Source organism: Protopterus annectens, chromosome 8.part1 (assembly GCF_019279795.1).
Source record: "Protopterus annectens isolate FY-2018-M chromosome 8.part1, PAN1.0, whole genome shotgun sequence".
Lineage (NCBI taxonomy): Eukaryota > Metazoa > Chordata > Ceratodontiformes > Protopteridae > Protopterus > Protopterus annectens.
Window position 1 is genome coordinate 443,680,535 of NC_056742.1, and position 19,750 is coordinate 443,700,284.

Sequence of the window (19,750 nt, forward strand, 5' to 3'; positions counted from 1 at the left end):
TTTGGGGCCAGCAAGATTATCATCTTGGGCTTGTTTGATCTTTAATAATACCCGTGGAAGAAGAGGAAGAGGCAGAAAGGCATATCCCGAGAGGTTTCTCCAACTGAACGATAGTGCATCCACTTTCCAAGCTTGTTCGTGGAAAGTCCTGGTGCAAAAAATCTGTAGTTGATGATTGAGGTGGGATGCAAAGAGGTCTATGTGAGGACATCCCCAGACTGCTATCATCTTGAATATGTCGGTGTCCAGCATCCACTGCAGGGTCCGAAGGTTTCTGCTCAGACTGTCTGCCAGGAAGTTTTGCTTCCCTGGTAGAAACTGAGCTTGAAGGTCCAGATTGCAAGCTAGAGCTGTGTTCCACAGATCCATGGCTAGTCTGCAAAGGGGGTAGGAATGAGATCCCCCTTGCTTGTTTATGTACCACATAACTGTGGTGTTGTCTGTCTGTACCAGTAGTTGTCCTGGTTGTAGAAGATTCCTGAAGGCCAACAGGGCTTTCTGAACTGCTAACATTTCCTTCAAATTGATATGCAGGTGCTTCTGATCCTTTGTCCAAAGGCCTTGCAGACAGTTGCCCTGAAAATGGGCTCCCCAGGCATAATCTGAGGCATCCGTGGTTAGTATCTGAGTGGCAGGAGGCAGGCAGAAGGGTTTTCCTTTGTTTAGAGTACATGCCTTGGACCACCAAAGGAATTCCTTTTGAAGACAAGGCAGGACGGAGATCAGTATGTCTAAACTGTGGCAATGCTGAGACCATACACTTTTTAGGTACCACTGTATTTTCCTCATATGTAGTCTTGCATATGGTACGAGAAGGATGCAGGAGGCCATGTAACCCAAAGCCTGCAGGAATCTCCTTGCAGATAGCAGAGTTAAAATTGCCAAGGTTTTGAAAGTTGAAGCCAGCTGTAACTGTTTTTCGTATGTCAGAAATGCCATCTGGGTTGTTGTGTTTAGAGAAGCGCCCAGAAAAATTATCTGTTGTGAGGGAGTCATAGGTTCATAGGTTGGTACTAGGCTATCAGCCCTAGGGCCTATACAAGCCTAGCCATAACAATTCCCTGGCTATTTCTTCCCACATTATTTACTTTCCTGGACCCCTGTCTAGCAGGGCGACTGACGTGATCCCTGGGGTGAATTTCCTTTCTCCCATCCAGTCGTCAAGGTTCCTTTTGAAGAGGGCCAAAGAAGCACTCTGCTTGACATGTATGGCAAATCTATTCCAGAGTCTGAGGAGTCTCTGGGTCAGGAACCTATCCCTCCAGCATGTTTTGTTTATTGTGATGACAAGGATTAGATCCCTGGGCGTGTAGCTCTGAGGGATTGGGATTTCTTTAAGTGTAGCATGTCCAACAGCTCTGGGTTTGACATGGCCTTGTATGTTAAGCAGAGATCACCTCTGAGTAGACGATATGACAGAGTATAGCTGGAGTTTTTAAAGGCGGTCAGCGAGGGGCATCTGCTTTAGGCCTGTGATTCTTTTAGTGAGGTATTTCTGAGGCCTTTCCAGTTGTTGCAGATGTCTTGAGAGGTACATACCAAATGGGCGTTGTATTCTATAATGGGTCTAATGAGGGATGAGTACAGTGGGACAATGACCTCCTTTTTCTGGATGAAAAGCCCTTCGTGATGAGGTGTGCCACATAGAAGGATTTCCTGACTGTTGTGGCGATGTGGTTATCGAACGTGAGACCACTGTCCACCTGTGTCCCTAAGTCTCTTATCACACTTTCTGTGTTTAGTGTACTGCCACCTATATGGTAATTCATGGATACATGTTTTTCCCAAAGGGGATAACAATACATTTCTTGGCATTGAGCTTGAGCCCATGGCTCTGGCACCAAGCATCTGTTTCTGTAAGGCCCTTTTGTAGAGTATCCACATCATTTGGGGATTCAATAATGGCTCCCAGTTTGCAGTCATCTGCAAACTTTGTTAGCCAGAGTCCCTTAGTGTTGACCTGTACTTCAGAGAAGTAGATGCCAAACAAGAGCGGCCCCAGGACTGAACCCTGAGGTACTCCACTTGTCTGGAGCTGGATTTGGAGTCAGCTACTTTTATAGTGTGGGTTCTATCAGTAAGCCATTTAGCAACCCATTGGGTGACATAGGGATTAATGCCCAACTTAGTAAGTTTATCTATGATTCCAGAGTGGGGGATGGTGTCAAAGGCCTTGGCAAGGTCTAGATAGGCTGTGTGGACCACCTTACCCTTGTCCATGGCTCTGGAGACTGATTCAAAGAAGTTAATCAGGTTCAGGAGACAAGATCGGCCCTTCACAAACCCAAACTGGGTGGGGTCCAGTGTTTGAAGGTTGCCAATGTCTTTGTTTATAAGTTCCATGATAATACGCTCCATGGCCTTGCAGATAAGGCTTGTCAGACTGATGGGATGGTAGTTTCCGGGATCCAAGGTGGATCCTCCCTTGTGGATTGGGATAACTGTAGCTCTACGCCACTCAGTGGGCACGAAACCTGAGGTGAGGCTATGATTAAACATGACACTTAGGTGAGGTGCCAGTTTATATTGTAGTTCATGTAGTACACAGCCCGGGATGTCATCTGGTCCCATGGATGCTGTATTCTTGGCTTTAGAGAGTGCGTTTTGTACCTGTGTGGCCGTTATTACTGGAATTTGGTAATCTTCCGGTATTGAGATGGGCCATTTAGGGGGTGAGAGGGGGGTGAAGTTGGCACTGAATCGATCTGCCAGGATAGTCAAATTTGACTTTATGTTTACAGTGAATCCCAGGAACTTGAGAAGATTCTGAACAAACTGTAGATGCTGGAGTAAGACATCCTTGCTGTCTGCCTGAATAAGACAGTCGTCCAGATAAGGGTAAATTTGAATTCCCTTGAGTCTGCAATAAGCTACTACTGGAGCCAGGCATTTGGTGAAGACTCTGGGCTCAGTAGACAATCCAAAGGGCAGCGCAGAGAATAGAAAGTGGCTCGATCCGGCCTTGAACCTGAGGTATTTTCTGCGGTCCTGCCTGATGGGAATGTGTAAATATGCCTCCTTTAAATCCAAAGTCACCATCCATGCATTTTTGGTCAGCATTGGAAGTAGCTGCTGTAGAGTAAGCATCTTGAATTTTGGTATCACTAGAAAAGTGTTCAAGACTGACAGATCCAGAATGGGTCTCCATGAATTTTGCTTCCTGGGGACTAAAAAGAGCCTTGAGTAAAAACCTTGTCCCATCTCTGAAAGTGGAACTAGTTCTCTGGCTTTCATAGCCAAGAGAGCTTCCACCTGGTTTAAGGCCTCTGCCCACTGATGTTTTGGAAGATCTGGCCATCTGCTTGGCCTTGGTAGGGTATGAAAATGGAATTTGTAACCTCTTGAAACCACATCCATAACCCACTTGTCTTGGGTTATATGAGTCCAATTTAGGTGAAAGAGAAAGTTTTCCTCCGAGAGGGGCTTCCAGGCAAGAAGTTCCTGCAGCCCAACAGAGGGAGTCATTGAGTCTGTTTCCTATGAGCTTGCAACCTGTCCTCTCCCCCCCTAGGGGTGGAAGCAGTCCACTGTCTTGGTCTATAAGAGGCTTGTGTTTGAGGCCTTCCTCGGGAGCATCTGTATCTACCCCTCTGAGGCCTGTCTGAATTGGGAAAGGACCAATTTTTAGTAGGCCAATTCCTACTAAATATGGGTGGCTGCACTTGTAAGAAATCTTTAACTGTTTGCATGGATTTTGCCTTGTCCTCCATCTTTTTAATCACCATTTCAGCTTTAGATCCAAACAAAACATTATGCTGAACAGCAGCATCCAATAATTTAGCTTTTACTTGATCTGGCAAATTTTGTTCCTTTAACCATGCATGCCTTCTAATTACTGTGCCAGAGGCAGCAGCCCTACAAGAAACCTCCAAGGCATCAAATCCACAGTGTAAACCATGCTTCCCAACGTGTTCAGTGGCATGCATTAAGTCATGTAATTCCTTATCATTTGCACAGGCGGAAATGGAAGTTAGCTTTTGTTTTAAAACAGACAGGAGAAACTGCTGGTATTTCAGCATATTAAACTGACAGTTTAAAGCCCTAATAGATAAAGTAGCAGAAGTGTACACTTTTTTGCCCCATCTTTCTAAAGATCTGGAATCCTTCTCAGTGGGAATGGGGTTTTTAGCAGAAGCGGCCTTAACTCCCTTAGGACCCTGAGAAATGGGTTCAGGGTCAGCAGTAGGGTTCTTGTATAAAAACTGGTGGGAATCAGGAACCCTGTAATATCTGTCAGGCTTAACAGGAGCTGGAGGAAGAGAGTCAGGGTTAAGTTAGCCTCGAAAAGCATCATCCACAATATCCAAAATAGGAGGAACAGCCAGGGGTCTATGTTGGGGAAGAAGAAAATCCCTTAGTCTTTTCTTAGATTCCGAATACTCCTGTCCTTCCCAGTGGAAATGTTCCCTCATTTCATGCAAAGTTTCCCCAAAAGAGAAGTCCTCAGGGGGAGAAGCTGAAGGAATGGATTCCTCAGCATCAGAATCCTCATAAGGAGGGAAAGAACATTCCTGGTCAGAAGAAACTGAAGAAACAGAAGCCTGATCAGAGGAGTCATAATAAACTTCCTGCCTTGGCCTTTTATCTGGAGGGGGATGTGAACACCTAATCATAGTAAGTAAGTCCTCCGCCATCTTAATTAACTGTTTCTGTGACTTGGGAGCCGGATCAGAAGAGGCCTGTGTTGCAGTCTTTGATTTGGAAGGAGTCTTTGCCTTTGTCTTTGGCTTTACCTTTATTAGAAGCTGAGTAGGCCTGAAAACCCCTTCGGAAGCCGGTACCTGCACAACGGCTCCGGACCCATCCGAAGGAGCATTGCCCGAAGGTCGTGCAACAGAAATATTCAAAGGCCTAGTTGGCTCCTCGTGGGAGTCCGTTTGACCATCGGTTCGAAATGGCAGACGACAGGGGCTGCAAAAGCACCTCACTGACGACGGCCGAACCTGAAGCTGGCTCTGCTTGTACGATATCGTCAGATTTGGACCTCGGAGGCCTGTCTTTGTACTTGCGTTGTTTGTGAACTCCGGTAGCCGGAACCGTATCAGACGACATTTTGTAATTAAAACGCCTACTGAAGTAATGAAATGCAAAATCGTACCTTCGTTTAATTGTACGTTGATTGAATCTAGCAGAAAACCGACAACTAGCTACATCGTGGTCAGGGCCTAAGCAAGGAATACAGTAAGAATGAAAATCCTTATGAGGTATTTGCTTCCCACATGAAATACAATTATTAACTTTTTCTGACATCGGACTGGAGCAAGAAAAAAGTTTCCCCAACGGGGTACTTAGCTTTGAGTAGGAGAAGAAAGTCTTCGGACTGAAGTTTGTTAAGAAATAATTGTCAGGAGTCAGCCGACCGGCACTTACGAACTGCTATCACCGCACGGCAAGAAAGACTGGAGAACATGGCGTCGGCTGTCAGCTTTGTACTCCTGGCGCTCTGATGTCAGGGAGCATGGCTGAACAGCCGACGCCGGACCCAGACTTTGGGATTCAGGCCGACCGAGGACTACCTGCCGGCAGGGGAGAACCCTACAGTCATGACTGCAACAGTGAAACACGATGAACATCTCTGTCTTTGTGAAAAACTAGGTATGGAGGGCGAACACAGTGCATGAAGTTCTGAAACATGTCCGGCAGAAGTAATAGCAACTAGGAAGAGAGTTTTCCAAGAGAGAAATTTCAAAGAACATAATGCTGCTGGTTCTAAGGGTGGCAGTATCAAGGAGACCAGAACCAAATTGAGATCCCAAGGTGGAAGGGGCTCTTTCACTGGTGTTCTAAGTAGAGATGTAACTCTCATGAAGGCCTTACAGAGTTTGACAGACACTATGCTTGAGTTAGAAACGTCGATGTGAAAATCTGAAATGGCAGCTAGTTGTACTCTGATGATAGCAGCAGCTACACCAGATTGAAATAGTTCTGCTAAAAAATCCAAACTCTCATGTACAGGAGCAGTAAAAGGATCTAAATTCCTGGATTCTGCCCAGTAAGAGAATCTTTTCCATTTGCTAGCATAAACTTTCCTTGTAGTTGTCTTATGGGAGGAAACAATATCACGCACTGCTGGGAAATATTGGAGAGCCTGGCTAAGACTGGAAGTGGAGTAACCAAGCTGTGAGCTTGAGAGATTGGAGGGATTGGTGTAGCCCCCCGCCTGATTGATGAATCAAGAGGTCCGGTACTGGGTCCAGAATCCAAGGCTGGGATAGAAGGTGTGGGTGAATTAACGGAAACCAAATCTGTCGCGGCCAACAGGGGGCAATGAGGATCATCTTGCGACCCAACGATTTTGCTTTCTGAATGACTTTTGGAATTAGGGGGAAGGGGGGGAATGCATAAAGGAGTCCCTGAGGCCAATCATGGACTAGAGCGCCCCTGGGTATCTGACCCAGAGGAAAAACAAGGGAGAAGTAGCTTCTGCATTTGTTGTTGAGAGGAGAGGAAAGAGATCGCAGCAAGGCTGGCCCCATTTGCGGAAAATAAGATCCACAATTTCCTGTTTCAGAGACCACTCGTGAGGCATGAGGATAGCCATGCTGAGCCTGTCTGTTATTACGTTGGATGTCACAGGGATATGCATTGCTATTAAAAAACGTGTTGGGAGGAAATCACCCATTGCCACGGTCTGAGGGCCTCTCGGCACAAGGGGTAAAGACCTGGTTCTGCCCTGTCTGTTGATATACCAAACCACTGACAAATTGTTCGTCTGTATTGCAATATTCCCAGCAGGGAGAGAGTCTTGAAGAGCTTGCAACGCTAGGAGCACCGCTCTAATCTCCAGGGCGTTGATGTGCAAGTGGTACTCGTGAGGTTGCCAAGTGCCTTGGACGGTCTTCCCTAGATAATGCCCTCCCCACCCTATCAGGGAAGCATCCATGGTCACTGTGGCAACCGGATGGGATTCCTTGAAAGGTCTGCCCTGAGTCACTAACGGGGAGATCATCCACCAGGAAAGGTGTCTTTTGCAAAATTCCGTAATTAGCATCATGTGAGACATGGGCAATTCCTGGAAGGACCATTGTGTGAAAAGAAGCCACTGAAGGATTCTCACGTGAAAGTGTGCTAAGGAAACTAGAAGGACGGCTGCTGCCATGGACCACAGAGCTTGAAAAACATATCTGACTTGAATTCTTTTGCTCCTCAGGAGAAGTGACACCTGTTGTCGAATAATGGAAACTCTTTCTGACTTGAATTCTTTTGCTACTCAGGAGAAGTGACACCTGTTGTCGAATAATGGAAACTCTTTCCTGAGGCAATTTTACAATCATTTTTCTTGTGCCTAGCTCTGCCCCTATGTATGTAATAGATTGGCAGGGCAACAAGGCAGATTTTTCGAAGTTTACTGTGATGCCTAGTTGAGCACATGGTGTGATGGTGTGATCTCATGCCTCTAAGTGGTTGCCGGGTGGTAGCAGTGAGGAGCCAGTCATCCAGATAAAGAAACATCTGGAACCCTAGACATCTCAGGTGAGCCGTAACTATGGCCATGCATTTGGTGAAAACCCTGGGGGCTGTGGTGAGACCAAAGGGCAGAGCTCTGAATTGGTAATGACTGGCCCCTAGCAGGAAGCGTAGAAATCTCCTGGACAGTCTGTCCATTTTTATATGATAGTACGTGTCCCGAAGATCTATGGAGCACATCCAATTGTCTTAACCCAGAAAAGAGAGAATGGGCTGCAGTGCTACCATCCGGAACTTTTCTTTTTGTACAGATTTGTTTAATCTGCTGAGATCCAGAATTGGACTCCAGACCCCTGTCTTTTTGGGCACTAAAAAGAATCTTGAGTAAGTTCTGGATCCTACTTGGTCTGTGGGGACTTCCGGGATGGCTCTTTTTTGCAGCAGTCTTGAAACTTCTGTGACTGCTTGATCCCTTAGATTGGGTGGAACATCTTCAATGGATTTTTTTTGAAACAAGAGGGGGTTGATGGAAGGGAATCTTGTAACCTCCAGATATAATGGATAGTACCCATTTGTCTTTTGTAATATTCTGCCAGGCGATTGGGTACAATGAAAGCCTTCCCCTGACTGCCTCCAGAATTGAGCAGTCGGGCATCCCTTCAGGGATGTTGACAGGGTTTGGAAGAGAACGTATCTGTCACCCTGATTTTGGGGACCCCCTCTAGCATGAGGGCGGTGTCTGCCATTGTTATTGTTTCCCTCTCTGCCCCTGGGGGAAAATTCACCACGTGCATCAGGCAAGGGTCCCTGGGATTTTCAAAACCACATTTTTCCACCCTTCTGACTCTTTGGTTATGGTCTGGTAGGAGTGGAAAAACGGACTCCCACATCAGAGAGCGTCTTGCCTTCCTGCTGGCACCTGGTAAGCGTATCTTTCACCTGAGGCCCAAAGAGAGAGCAGCCAAAGGGGGGGTATTGATGAAAGACGCTCTGAAAAGTTCCGCAAACTGACACAGCCACAGCCAAGAATGTCTCAACATCCACTCCTGCAGCTCTGCTCACTCCATTGGCTGCGTATGAAATAAGCCTCATGGAGGAGTTGACTACTGAATTTAGAGTCGCCAGCTACCTTGGCTGAAGCTCCCTCAGCTGTGGGATCTTGTAGGGCATCTCCAAGCTCTTTTAGGAGATTCCTCTGAAGCCTAGTAAAATGGGAAAGATAGTTCAGGGACTTAAGGAAGAAGGTCGCTGGTGAAAACATTCGCTTCCATATCTGTCCATCGTATGAGAGTCTTTATTCGGTGGATGGACAGATGAGGAGGTTTCAGCTAACTCTCTTTGTGGCTGCTGCTACCACCATGGCATCAACTGGGACATCTTTAGTCAGGAATTGTTTGTCTTGAGGAGCTGTGATAAATTTATTGGGTCTCCTCTGGACAGGTTCCATGGAATCTGGAGCTGACCAAGCCTTTCGAGACACACAGACATGAGTGGATCAAAAGGCCGACACACCCAGGAGGTGGAAGGTCAGGAACCGAATGTGTCCAGGTATACAAACTTGTCCTCGAAGGGGGCAAGGGAAGTCCAGCTACACCTCTGCCTAAGAATCTTGAGGACATCAGAAAAGGAAACATCTTCAGAGAGGGACCTTGGGGACCCCTCCGATTCATCCAGGTCTGTATCTGAGGTGACAGACTTAGGGGAGTCTTGGTGCTTCCTCTTGCACTTTTTCTTTTGGAAAGCCTGCTCAGAATGCTCTGGGGAGGTTTCAGAAGAAGAGGGTTCACCCAATGGGGTGTCCTGGGGCATAGGTTCCCTACACTTTGGGGTTGGAGGAGGAGCAGAGGTTGTCACAGGCACCGAGGGGGATGGAGCCGATGGAACCGATAGTGGGGCCGTCAGTGGGGACAGCACTCTCCGCATGACCTCAAAGGTGTCATGGTCTCGACACAGAGGGCTCCAAAGAGACAGGAATCCCACTCTGCGCAGAGGGTGACGGCTCCGAGGCCAATGTGGGAGTGGAGCTCAACTAAGCCGAAGCTCCGAGAGGGAGAGCGGGGTCAGACAAGGGTCTGATGCCACTTCCCCCCTCGGAGCCGACGAGGGAGTGTCAGCGTCCAGATACCTTGGTGAGAGGAAGAACCGAGGTAAATCGGAGCCGAATAAACCACTATCGGAGCGTCCATGGACTCCAGCTCCGAACTAGGCATAGTTGGAGGAGGAATCAAAATCGAAGCGGATGGAGCCGAAGCCTGTTGAGGCGGGTTTAAAAGCATTTTTGCAAGGGCCTGTGACTTCAGCAACCTACTGACCACTCTCTCCACATCCTGATCCGATAATCTCGAGGATCGAGAGGAGTGGGTAGATGAGCGATGACTGGCTTTGCTCTGAAGTAAGGGTGATTGTGGTACCAAGCAAATCGGCTCCAATGAAGGAGACCTAGCTCGTTTGTGGCTCTGAGATGGCTCCGAAGTAAAAGTTGGAGCTGACGGAGGAGTATTCTTGTCAGTGCTAGAAGACATTGACACACTTGGTTTGTCAAGCTCACAGGTCGGTTCCGAACATGGAGCTGACGGGCTTGACTGGTTTCAAAGATTTCACTGGCTGAGAATCTTTAGCAGACGAATCCTATTTTAACAATCCAGAGGATTAGCTTGTTTTCAAGTAAAATATTTGACTAACAGAGAAAAAAGTTATACTAAGCCTGAGACAGTATTGACACAACCTTGCAGCTAAAGCGGCAAATGAGATCTGGGTAGCTGACGCTGGGCATTCTGGGATAAGGGGTAGCCTCGAGCCAGTAAAGAGCTCTCAAGCTATAGAAAATGGCTGAGTCGGAGCAGAGGATTGGCTCCGGACTCATCCAGCAAGAACGAAGGCGAGATTGGACAGCTTAACATAAATGGGTTATGATGTCCCCTCTCACACCCTGGAATGCCTGGTTCTTTCCCCCTAGCAGGAAAAATGGGACAAATGAGTGCAGATACAGGAATCAACAGGAAGAAGCAATGAACAAAAATATGATTAATCTGTTGATATTTTTCTTCGGTTTGTCATTTTTTAATCTTTTTTAAGATGGCGTTATCTGATAATCTTAAGTGGGGGAGAAATGTTAAGTAGGCAAATATCATGCTAAATAGCTGATCAGATTTCTGAACATAGAACTTACTTTTCTAAAACCTTTGTCCAGATTTTTGGTACCTGGCGTTCTTACAGGTATGACTATCACAGTGCTGTTGTAAAGGTATTCACTGCCTGAAGTGGAACTCGTTTAATAACATGCCTCTCAGGACATGGTTAACTTACAAGTTCAGATCATAATTATCAAATTATTGCTCTGCACTATGAATTATAAAAACAAGTCTCAAGAATACCAGAAATCTGCATACATCAAACAAAAGACATTTCTAATCTGGCATTATACTTTCAACATGTAAACAAGAAAATATAAAAGCTATTTGCTGAACATTTTAACTCCCTTTTATATACAAAGATGTAATGTGAAGAATGCTGAAACCAATCTGCAGCCAACAAAAATGAAAAAATCCCTCCAAAAACAAAGGTTTTCATACCTTTTAAAATGCCACTGCCGAGGCCTGGAATCGCTTGAACTTCTGTAACATTATTGTAGACAAAATAATTGTCACACGTGTCAGTTGTTAAGTCTGTGGTATTGCAGAAGAGCTCCCATAACCTGGTTGCAACAGTTGTGTTACCTTCAACTATAGTCTTGGCACAAACATCAAACTGATGTCTTGACAGTGTCCTGTTTCCTAAAAGACAAATACTGGCAGAAACAGCAGTATATTAAACATATAGAAAATGTATTAATTTGATCAATGAATTAAAAGTATCTATAGACAGCTTAGCATTTCACAATTAACATGCAAGACGGTTTGTTTTTAATTCACAAAACATATTTAGCAACCCAAAGAGGAGTAATTATTCATTAAAAAATAACTGAACTACAGAAAAGCACAGCTAGGTCACATCACGGGAAGGAATAAAAATAAGCAAATAAAACAGCAATCTAGATCACAGGACAAACAGTTGTGCACACTGACAGGTAAACAAGGACACACTTTTGCAATTGTTTTTATTACACTTTCAATCAGTGAAATTTATGAGCAGCCGTGTAACAGCACAGCCATAGTATGATTTGGGATAGTCACCCTACATAATCGATACATTATCAGGGCATTAGCTGATTTGCGTTTTGTAGAAGGTTACAGACTTCCTCTTTTACAACTCCAGCTCATTTTTTGTATCCTTTCTTTTGTATCACACTTCAAGTCATCCTCTTCTCCATGCAGTCGACACCCACCCTCAAAAAAAAAAAAAAAAAAAACTATTTACGACAGCAATTAAAAAAAAACTCAATACAAACATGTACATTAAGGGAAATGACAACAGCTGCTCCATGGGGTGGCCATCCAGACAGATGGATATGGCTATACTATATATTTTTAGTTATAGCTAGCCGCCAGGCAGTGTAAATCTTGGCTCTAGATGATTCTCACTGTTGAAGTGACTCCCCAACCCCATGTGCAAAATGGGAAAAAGGGGTTGTGGATGGATGGATGTATATAAATAAGAAAGAAAGCAGGGTAATTTTAAGTACTCGAGAATTTTCTTCATGAGCTGATAAGGTGAGCCCTAGAACGTTCTCTCCCTATAATATTACATCTTCATAATCCACTTGCAGCCACTTCAATGCAAGACTGGTCATCACAGGTGGCATGTCATTTAGCATGTGCATGCTTACCACTAGCTCAGACTCTTCTCTTCTCTCACATAATGAAACATACTTCCCTTTCTTCTCAAGATTAAGTTTGCCCAAGATTGGGTAGATCCAGATACATATATACGGGCGGCACAGTGGTGCAGCGGTTAACGTTGTCGCCTCACAGCAAGAGGTTCTCCGGTTCGATTCTCGGCTGGGGTGCCTTCTGTGTGGAGTTTGCATGTTCTCCCTGTGTTCGCGTGGGTTTCCTCCGGGTACTCCGGTTTCCCCACATTCAAGACATGCATCTGGAGCATTTCTCCCCGGGCCTCCGCTGAAAACAGGCTCTGTGGAACCTAGTCGGACATTCCCGGTCAACAAATGTTAAAAAAAAAAATAAAATATATACTACTAAAAATAATACTCCTCAAATGTCTCTGATATATAGGCCTGGGTGTTGGGAAGGAGTATACAAATTATAAGGAGGTAGAAGGTGGGAGTATGTCGAAGTGGCTAAGCACTGAACAGATCATGAGGCTTTAACATCACGATAAAAGTACATAACTTTTACATCTTACATGATCCAGTGTATCCATTTCAAAGCAGGACAAAGTCTCCAGCAAAAGTCTTGCGTGTTTTATAACAGAATATCATGGAGAATGGAGACTGCTAAGAAAGATCTACATATTAAGATAGTGTCTCAAAATTATACAAAGAATCTCATGCTGCCACAGCAAAACGACAATCCACAAATGAACTCCAGAAAAATGCTAAAGAAGCAGACATGTACATTGCTGAATGACTCCTTGGTTTGCCAGCTATACTACTATTTTTAGAGAGATAACAGAAAGAGGTGCATTCAAATCACCACCTGGGCAAAAAGTGCAAAGGAAATGAGAGTTGGCTGTGACTCCTGACTCTGAAAATATAGCATCAAATTTGTCTCTGCACATACAAGCAATGAAGCCTGTATTCACCTTTTTTATAAACTCAGACAAGAACAGCCAGACATTAACAAAATGGTCTAGGTTGATGTCTGCAGCTGCACTGCGCATAAATAGGTTCATAGATTAATACTAGGCTAACTGCCCTTGCAAGCCATTTTAAGCCTAGCCAATTATCCCCTGTGAGACTCAAACCCTGCACCTTGTGTTTGTAAGGCAAAGACCTTAACCATTAGGCCACCCTCCAAACCTACCAACTCAAATGCTGGTTAATTCTCAGGGACATCCTAAACATATGTAAAATTATGCACACTGTAGCAAAAAAGGACCTGTAGTTCAGAAACCCTTTCAGAAACCAATTTTGTTAATTGTATTTATACTAAAAACACTTGTCTTTCAATATAAATACTTCAGTTCGGGGGGGCTCATTATTCTGCCCAATATGAAACTGAGGTTCCATGAAGGAAGAGGATCTTTACAGAGTGGTCTCAGTCGGAAAGCACCTCTCAAAAGAGCTTTGTTGATGTTTATGGATGCTAATGATGATGAGAAACTCCTGGTGAAAACTGGAAAGAACTGCTAGGTGCACATTCAAGAGGGAAAAACTATATATCTTATCAAATCTGTCAAATTGTACAAGTAGCAGGAATGGAGACTGTAAACAGATCTACCCCCCTTGCAGAGTAGTCCAGAAAGAGACAGAGTTTTGCCTATTTTCTTTTGTATACCTTCTTGGCAGAGAAGGGTTTAGGCTACAGTTAAAAGACCGACCACACTAAGTAGTTATCGCAGGGTGTCTGTCCATCAACACCAAAGAAACCATACCATTATCTTCAAAAAGTGAGGCTTGTTGGAGGGACTGATCAATGGATGTGGATGACGCTCTAAAATAGGAGCCTTCTTTAGTAGGCAAGAGCAGAAATTAACACCTGTTGGGGCCAGAATGTGTTATTATAACATTTTAGCTTTGCACACTTTGCCTTCCTTGAGAAATCTCACTATTACTGAAAAAAGAAGGGATGGATTAGAGTGCCCCATGGAATCTGACCATGTTGAGGGAGTAGGAAAAAGAAGCTGGCGCACTTAGGGCTCGCTCAACAGCAGCATTTCATTTGAGCCATCACCCATGCAGTATCGACAGAAATTTGCTGAACTTGTTGCTGCAGAGCTGGCTGGGAATGTACATGGCTATAAGACAATGATATGAAAATATCCATTCTCCAAACCTTGTGGCTTCCCAACACAAGATATAAGACCTGGTTCACCCTCGTTTGTTGATGCACCACACTACTGATGTACTGCTGAAGTGGGAAGTAACTGCACCATGGAGAAGGTGGCCCTGCAGAACCCACAAATGGAGGATTGTCCCCCATGTCCAGTATATTTACATGCAAACAGGCACCCTTGCTGCATCAATGACTGTAGGACAGTCCACCCTAAAAAGGGCCCCTCCCAATGCAGGGTTGACACAAACATAGTAACTGTGACAGAGGGGAGGGAAGAAGTGAAAGAGAAGGCTTCTGTTAAGCTGTGATGTGGAGTCCACCAGAATGGATGTTTGTGGCATGCACAAAAGATACAGATAAAACAGAGTCATAAGATCGGATCGGACATCTCATAACAGAACTCGACCTCCACTGAAAAACTCGTGTGTAATCTTATAACAGGAACTAAATGGATATTTCAAGCTACAAGACTAAAGGCATTAATAACAAGAACTGCTGCTGGTACGACTGTACTAAAAGGAGCTGAATCTCTGCCTGAATGGAATGAATCCTCTCAGACGTGAGAGGTGCTAACTTGCAAACTGTGTTCATGTGTCAGCAGGTGAATGTTTATGATGTTGTGAGAGCTCTGAATGGAACTGGGCAGCATTCCCTGATATTCCCAAGGACAATAAAAGCTGTAGCAAGAAGTTCCTTGCAGGAATTAATGACTCCCTTGTGTGGGGCAGCTAGAAAACAGCCATCTATGTATGGGAACTAATTTAATTCTGTGTAGTCACAAGTGAGCTGCTAATAGTTACCATGCATTTGGTGAACACACTGCGTGCTCTGGTAAGACCAAATCCGAGGGCCACCTCGAAGGAAAAAAAAAACATTGAATGCCTTTGCCACTTTTCTATATGCAGATAAACATCACAGAGATCAAAACAGAATATCCTGTTTATTTCCCGAAAACACAAGCATGTCAAGATTGCATTACTCTTTCAAAGTAGTTAACCAAATTTATTAGACAGAATCTATTCTTGACAAACCCAAACTACCACAAGCCTGGGCTGATGAGATTTTTTTAATGTCACAGTTAATCAGGTCAGTTATAATATGCTCCCTGTCTCTGCATACTAGACTTGTCCGGATGATGGGCCTGTATTTCAGGGGTCAGTGGTGGAGCTATCCTTAAGTGCCATCACATTGTTGTGTGCCAAATTTAATGGATGAAGCAGTGGCTAAATTCAAGGATATATACTCCGATCCCATGGAGGAAGTATTTTTTGTGTTTGAGAACACCTCTATGTGATCTTTGGTGATGATGGGTCTGAGGGCTTGAGGAATAAGTGAGCTATGAATAATCACTTCCAAGGTGAAGTGGCACCAAATCTGTTAACTACCTGCAGGTGGCAATGACATCGGATCAGAGCAGGAAGTGCTTTTTGAAAAAAAGCATCCATCATTGCTCAGAACTATTTCTTGGTTTCCTAATGTAAGTAAAGAAACATCATTAGTTGTTGGTGTCATATGCTAACAGACGTTCAAGTCTGCTTCAGTAGACCTAATCATAATTACTCAATTTTCTAATGTTATCACTGATTTAAGGATTCTTAGATCTTTACAATATTTTACGAATTTTTTTTCTTTTACCGAAGAGATTTGTGTTGGTGGACCACCTGGGTGTGTTTTTTTTTTTTTTCACTTCTCATATTTAGATATGACAGGTACTATCAAATCTATACTTTTATGTAAGTGGTCAATGTAAATAATCAGATTTTATCTATTTAAAACATTCTAATTTCCTAATTTAGTATTACAAGCCTGAGGAAGCCTGCTAAGGTGAAAGTGTACTGCTACTGCAATTTTACTTTACATATCTTGGATTTTACAGAACTCTAAGTGTTTGTCAGCTTTAGAACTTATTAAATGTACCTTTAAGCTGCTCATGGTTCAAAACACTGGTACTTTTTTCGATCTAAGTGGTCACAGAACTTTTGTGTAGCTCTCTGTTGGTGTGAACGACCTGAGACTTCCTCCCTGGACTACATGAAAACAGACATGGAAGAGCTCCCTGATCTTGTAGCCCAGGCAGTTATGACCCTAGCCCTGAGTAGCAACCTGTCGTCGCCCAGAATGATACCACAGTACAGGGACAAAATGACTGACCAACAATTGGCTAAGCTTCTGGTGTCATTCTAAGGGGATCCAGTATCTGTGCCTGGGACGACATGGTCGACAAGAGATGGCCTGCACCTGTCGCTCCTGGGATTTCAGATACTGGCTAAGGCTTTTGCCGCCCCTATAGTGCCTCTTTTAGACAAGGTTCAAATGACAAATTCACCACCGTAACAAGTACAGGCAAGCAAAAACTGAGGGCAATGCTACTCAATGCTAGAAGTCTAAACCTCAAAATGCAATCACTCAAGGCACTCCTTAAAATGGAGAACAGACATCTGTGCAGTGACTGAGACCTGGTTCAAGGCTCCAGACAGCAACCCTGCATTACCAGGCTATAATTCATACCACAACCTTTGGCCATCAAACTTGGACTGGAACATTGAAGGCGGAGGTGTGTCCATATTCATTAAAGATATCCACACCTCCAGGCTAGTTGCTCAGCATAATGCAACAGAGATTATCCAAGTGCAACTAACTCTGGGCAAAACTGCAATCTAAATTGTAGCTTGCTATAGAAGCCCTTACCATGCCCCAGGATTCCCACTCCTCTTTTCTTGATATACTGGAAAATATTAGGGTTCAACCAAACACCCTAATAATGGGCGATATCAACTACCCCACCATTTACTGGGAAAACTACTCGTGTACCAACTCCTTCACTCAACGCTTTCTGAAATTCATAAATTCCAATGCCCTGGAACAACTTATCCACACCCCCACCAAGGGCAACAATATCCTAGACCTAGTCATTACCAATATGAGCAACCAGTGTTCCACACCTGAGGTCAACTCTTCGTTGGTCAGATCCAACCATAAGCTAAAATCCCTAGATATCCACATCCCACCCCAACCCCACCCCCATTAAGGAAACGACCGCAAAAAATTTTCCCAAAGCCAACTTCATGCTTCTAAAGACAGAAGTGGTGAACTTCATAACACCCATGTAGTAGGACAATACAGTTACGATTGCTGAATCCTACACATATGCACTCTATAAGCACTTACACAAGTGCATGGATTGTGCCATCCCCTAACAGAACCAAGTAGCTATCCTCAAAAAAAAAAAAAAAAAGGGAAGCCAATCTGGTGGTGCCCTGTCATAAACAAACTCTACAACAGAAGGAAGAAACTGCTGCAGAAGTGAGTAAAATCACATGAGTGGAGGAGCTCCCTGGTCAGCCTCAGTAAGAAGCCGAGACCCCTCATAAAATCCTCCAAAACTAGTTACGAAAACAAAATTGCCACTGATTCTAAGGACAACCACAAAGCATACTATAGCTATGTCAAGAATCTCAATGGCAACACCCAGATCTGCTTAGAGTTACAGCACAATGGCACAAAAATTACAGAACCAGCTGATATTACCAACATCCTGGCAGATGCGTTCAGTGCGAACTTTACCCCCCACCCCCACCCCCTAAAGGCCCCATATCTATACCGGAAGACTACACAGTCCCTGTAATCACAAATACGCAAGTAAAAACTGCACTTTCTAAAGCCAAGAACACAGCAACCATGGGACCGGACAACATCCCAGGCTGCGTTTTACATGAACTTCAGAACTAACTGGCTCCCCACCTAAGTACCATGTTAAATCATATACTCACTTCAGGCTATGTGCTCACTGAATGGCGCACAGCAACAGTCATCCCACTCCACAAAGGGGCAGCCACCACGGACTCTTGAAACTATCACCCTATTAGCCTGACGAGTTTGCTCTGCAAGGCCATGGAACTTATAAACAAAGACACTGGTAACCTCCAAACTCTGGACCCTACCCAGTTTGGGTTTGCAAAAGGCAGAACATGTCTCCTGAACTTGATTGCTTTGAAGCAGTCACCAAAGCCGTAGAACGAGGGTAAGGTGGTTCACACAGCCTATCTTGACTTCACCAAGGCTTTTGACAGCATCCCCCATTCTGGAATTATACATAAACTGACTAAACTAGGTATAAATCCCTATGTCACAAGATGGGTTGCCAACTGGCTCACGGATAGAAACCAGACTGTAAAAGTTGCAGACTCCAAATTCCGACTTCAAAGCAGTGACAAGTGGAGTACCACAGGGTTCAAGACCTGGGTCCTCTCCTCTTTGGTATCTACTTCTCTGAAGTACAGACTAGCACAGAAGATCTCTGGCTAACAAAGTTCGCACAGGACTGCAAACTAGGAGCCATAATCGGGGCCCCAAACGATGTGGACATCCTACAGAAGGGCCTCACTGAGACAGATGCATGGTGTCAAAGCCATGGCCTCAAGCTCAATGCCAAAAAGTACACAGTCATCCCCTTTGGCAAAAACTCTGTACCCATGAACTACCACATAGGCGGCAGTCTACTTAATACCAAAAGGGTGATGAGACCTTGGGACCCAGGTGGACAGTGGTCTCTCCTTTGATAATCACATCGCCACAGTGGTCAGGAAATCCTATGTGGCACACCTCATCACAAGAGGGTTCTAATCCAGGAAAAAAAAAAGAGGTCATTGTTCCCCTCTACTAGTAACTCATTAGACCCATTATAGAGTACAATGCCCATTTTGGAATGTACCTCACACGACATTTGCAACAGCTGGAAAGGCCGCAGAAGTACCTCACAGAGTATTATTGGCCTCAAACAGATGCCCTACGCTGACCATCTCAAAAACTCTAGCTTTACTCTGTAGCATATCGCCTACTCCCAGGTGATCTCTACCTAATATACAAAGTTATGTCAGAGAGCTGTTGGGGCATGCTCCACCTAAAGAAATCCCAAACCGTCCGAGCTACGTGCTCTAGGGACCCAAGCCTCGTCACCACAATAAACAGAACATGCTGGAGGGATAGATTCCTGTCCCAGAGACTTCCCATGCTCTGGAACAGGCTGCCCATCTATGTCAGAGCTCATTAGCACGCTTCAAGAAAAGTCTTGATGAGTGGATGGGAAATGGGATATAGGAAATTCACCCCGGGGATCACTTCTGTGGCTATACTCGTAAGGACCAGCTCAAGACTTGTATGTCCTTTAGATTTGTTGGACTCTTCTAGGAAGATTTTGCTCATGAAATCTAAGAAATTTTAGGCATATACTAGATCCTAAACTGAAGTATAGGTGCCTTTGTTTACTGGTGGGTAGCTAAAGTTCCCAAAATAATAATTTTTTTTTTATTTATTGGAAATTCACCGACTACATCTAGAAACCCTACATGATTATCAAAGAGTCAGAGAGGGTGTCCTGTAATATGTTATAAAACTTACAGATGGATTTGTTTAGCATGGTTTGGAGCTCAATGACCTGTGTTTTTGAATTG

At 44.4% G+C, this 19,750-nt stretch overlaps 1 protein-coding gene across 4 annotated transcripts in view; it reads right to left on the bottom strand.

The window, feature by feature from the left end:
- Nucleotides 1–19,750, bottom strand: part of LOC122810396 (solute carrier family 12 member 4-like) — a 2,349,234-nt gene that overhangs the window by 1,266,747 nt on the left and 1,062,737 nt on the right. For all 4 annotated transcript variants that reach the window (XM_044081998.1, XM_044081999.1, XM_044082001.1 and 1 more), the window contains exon 8: nt 10,980–11,194. In XM_044081998.1, the coding sequence (XP_043937933.1) occupies nt 10,980–11,194 (215 nt within the window). The remainder of the gene's footprint in view (nt 1–10,979; nt 11,195–19,750) is intronic.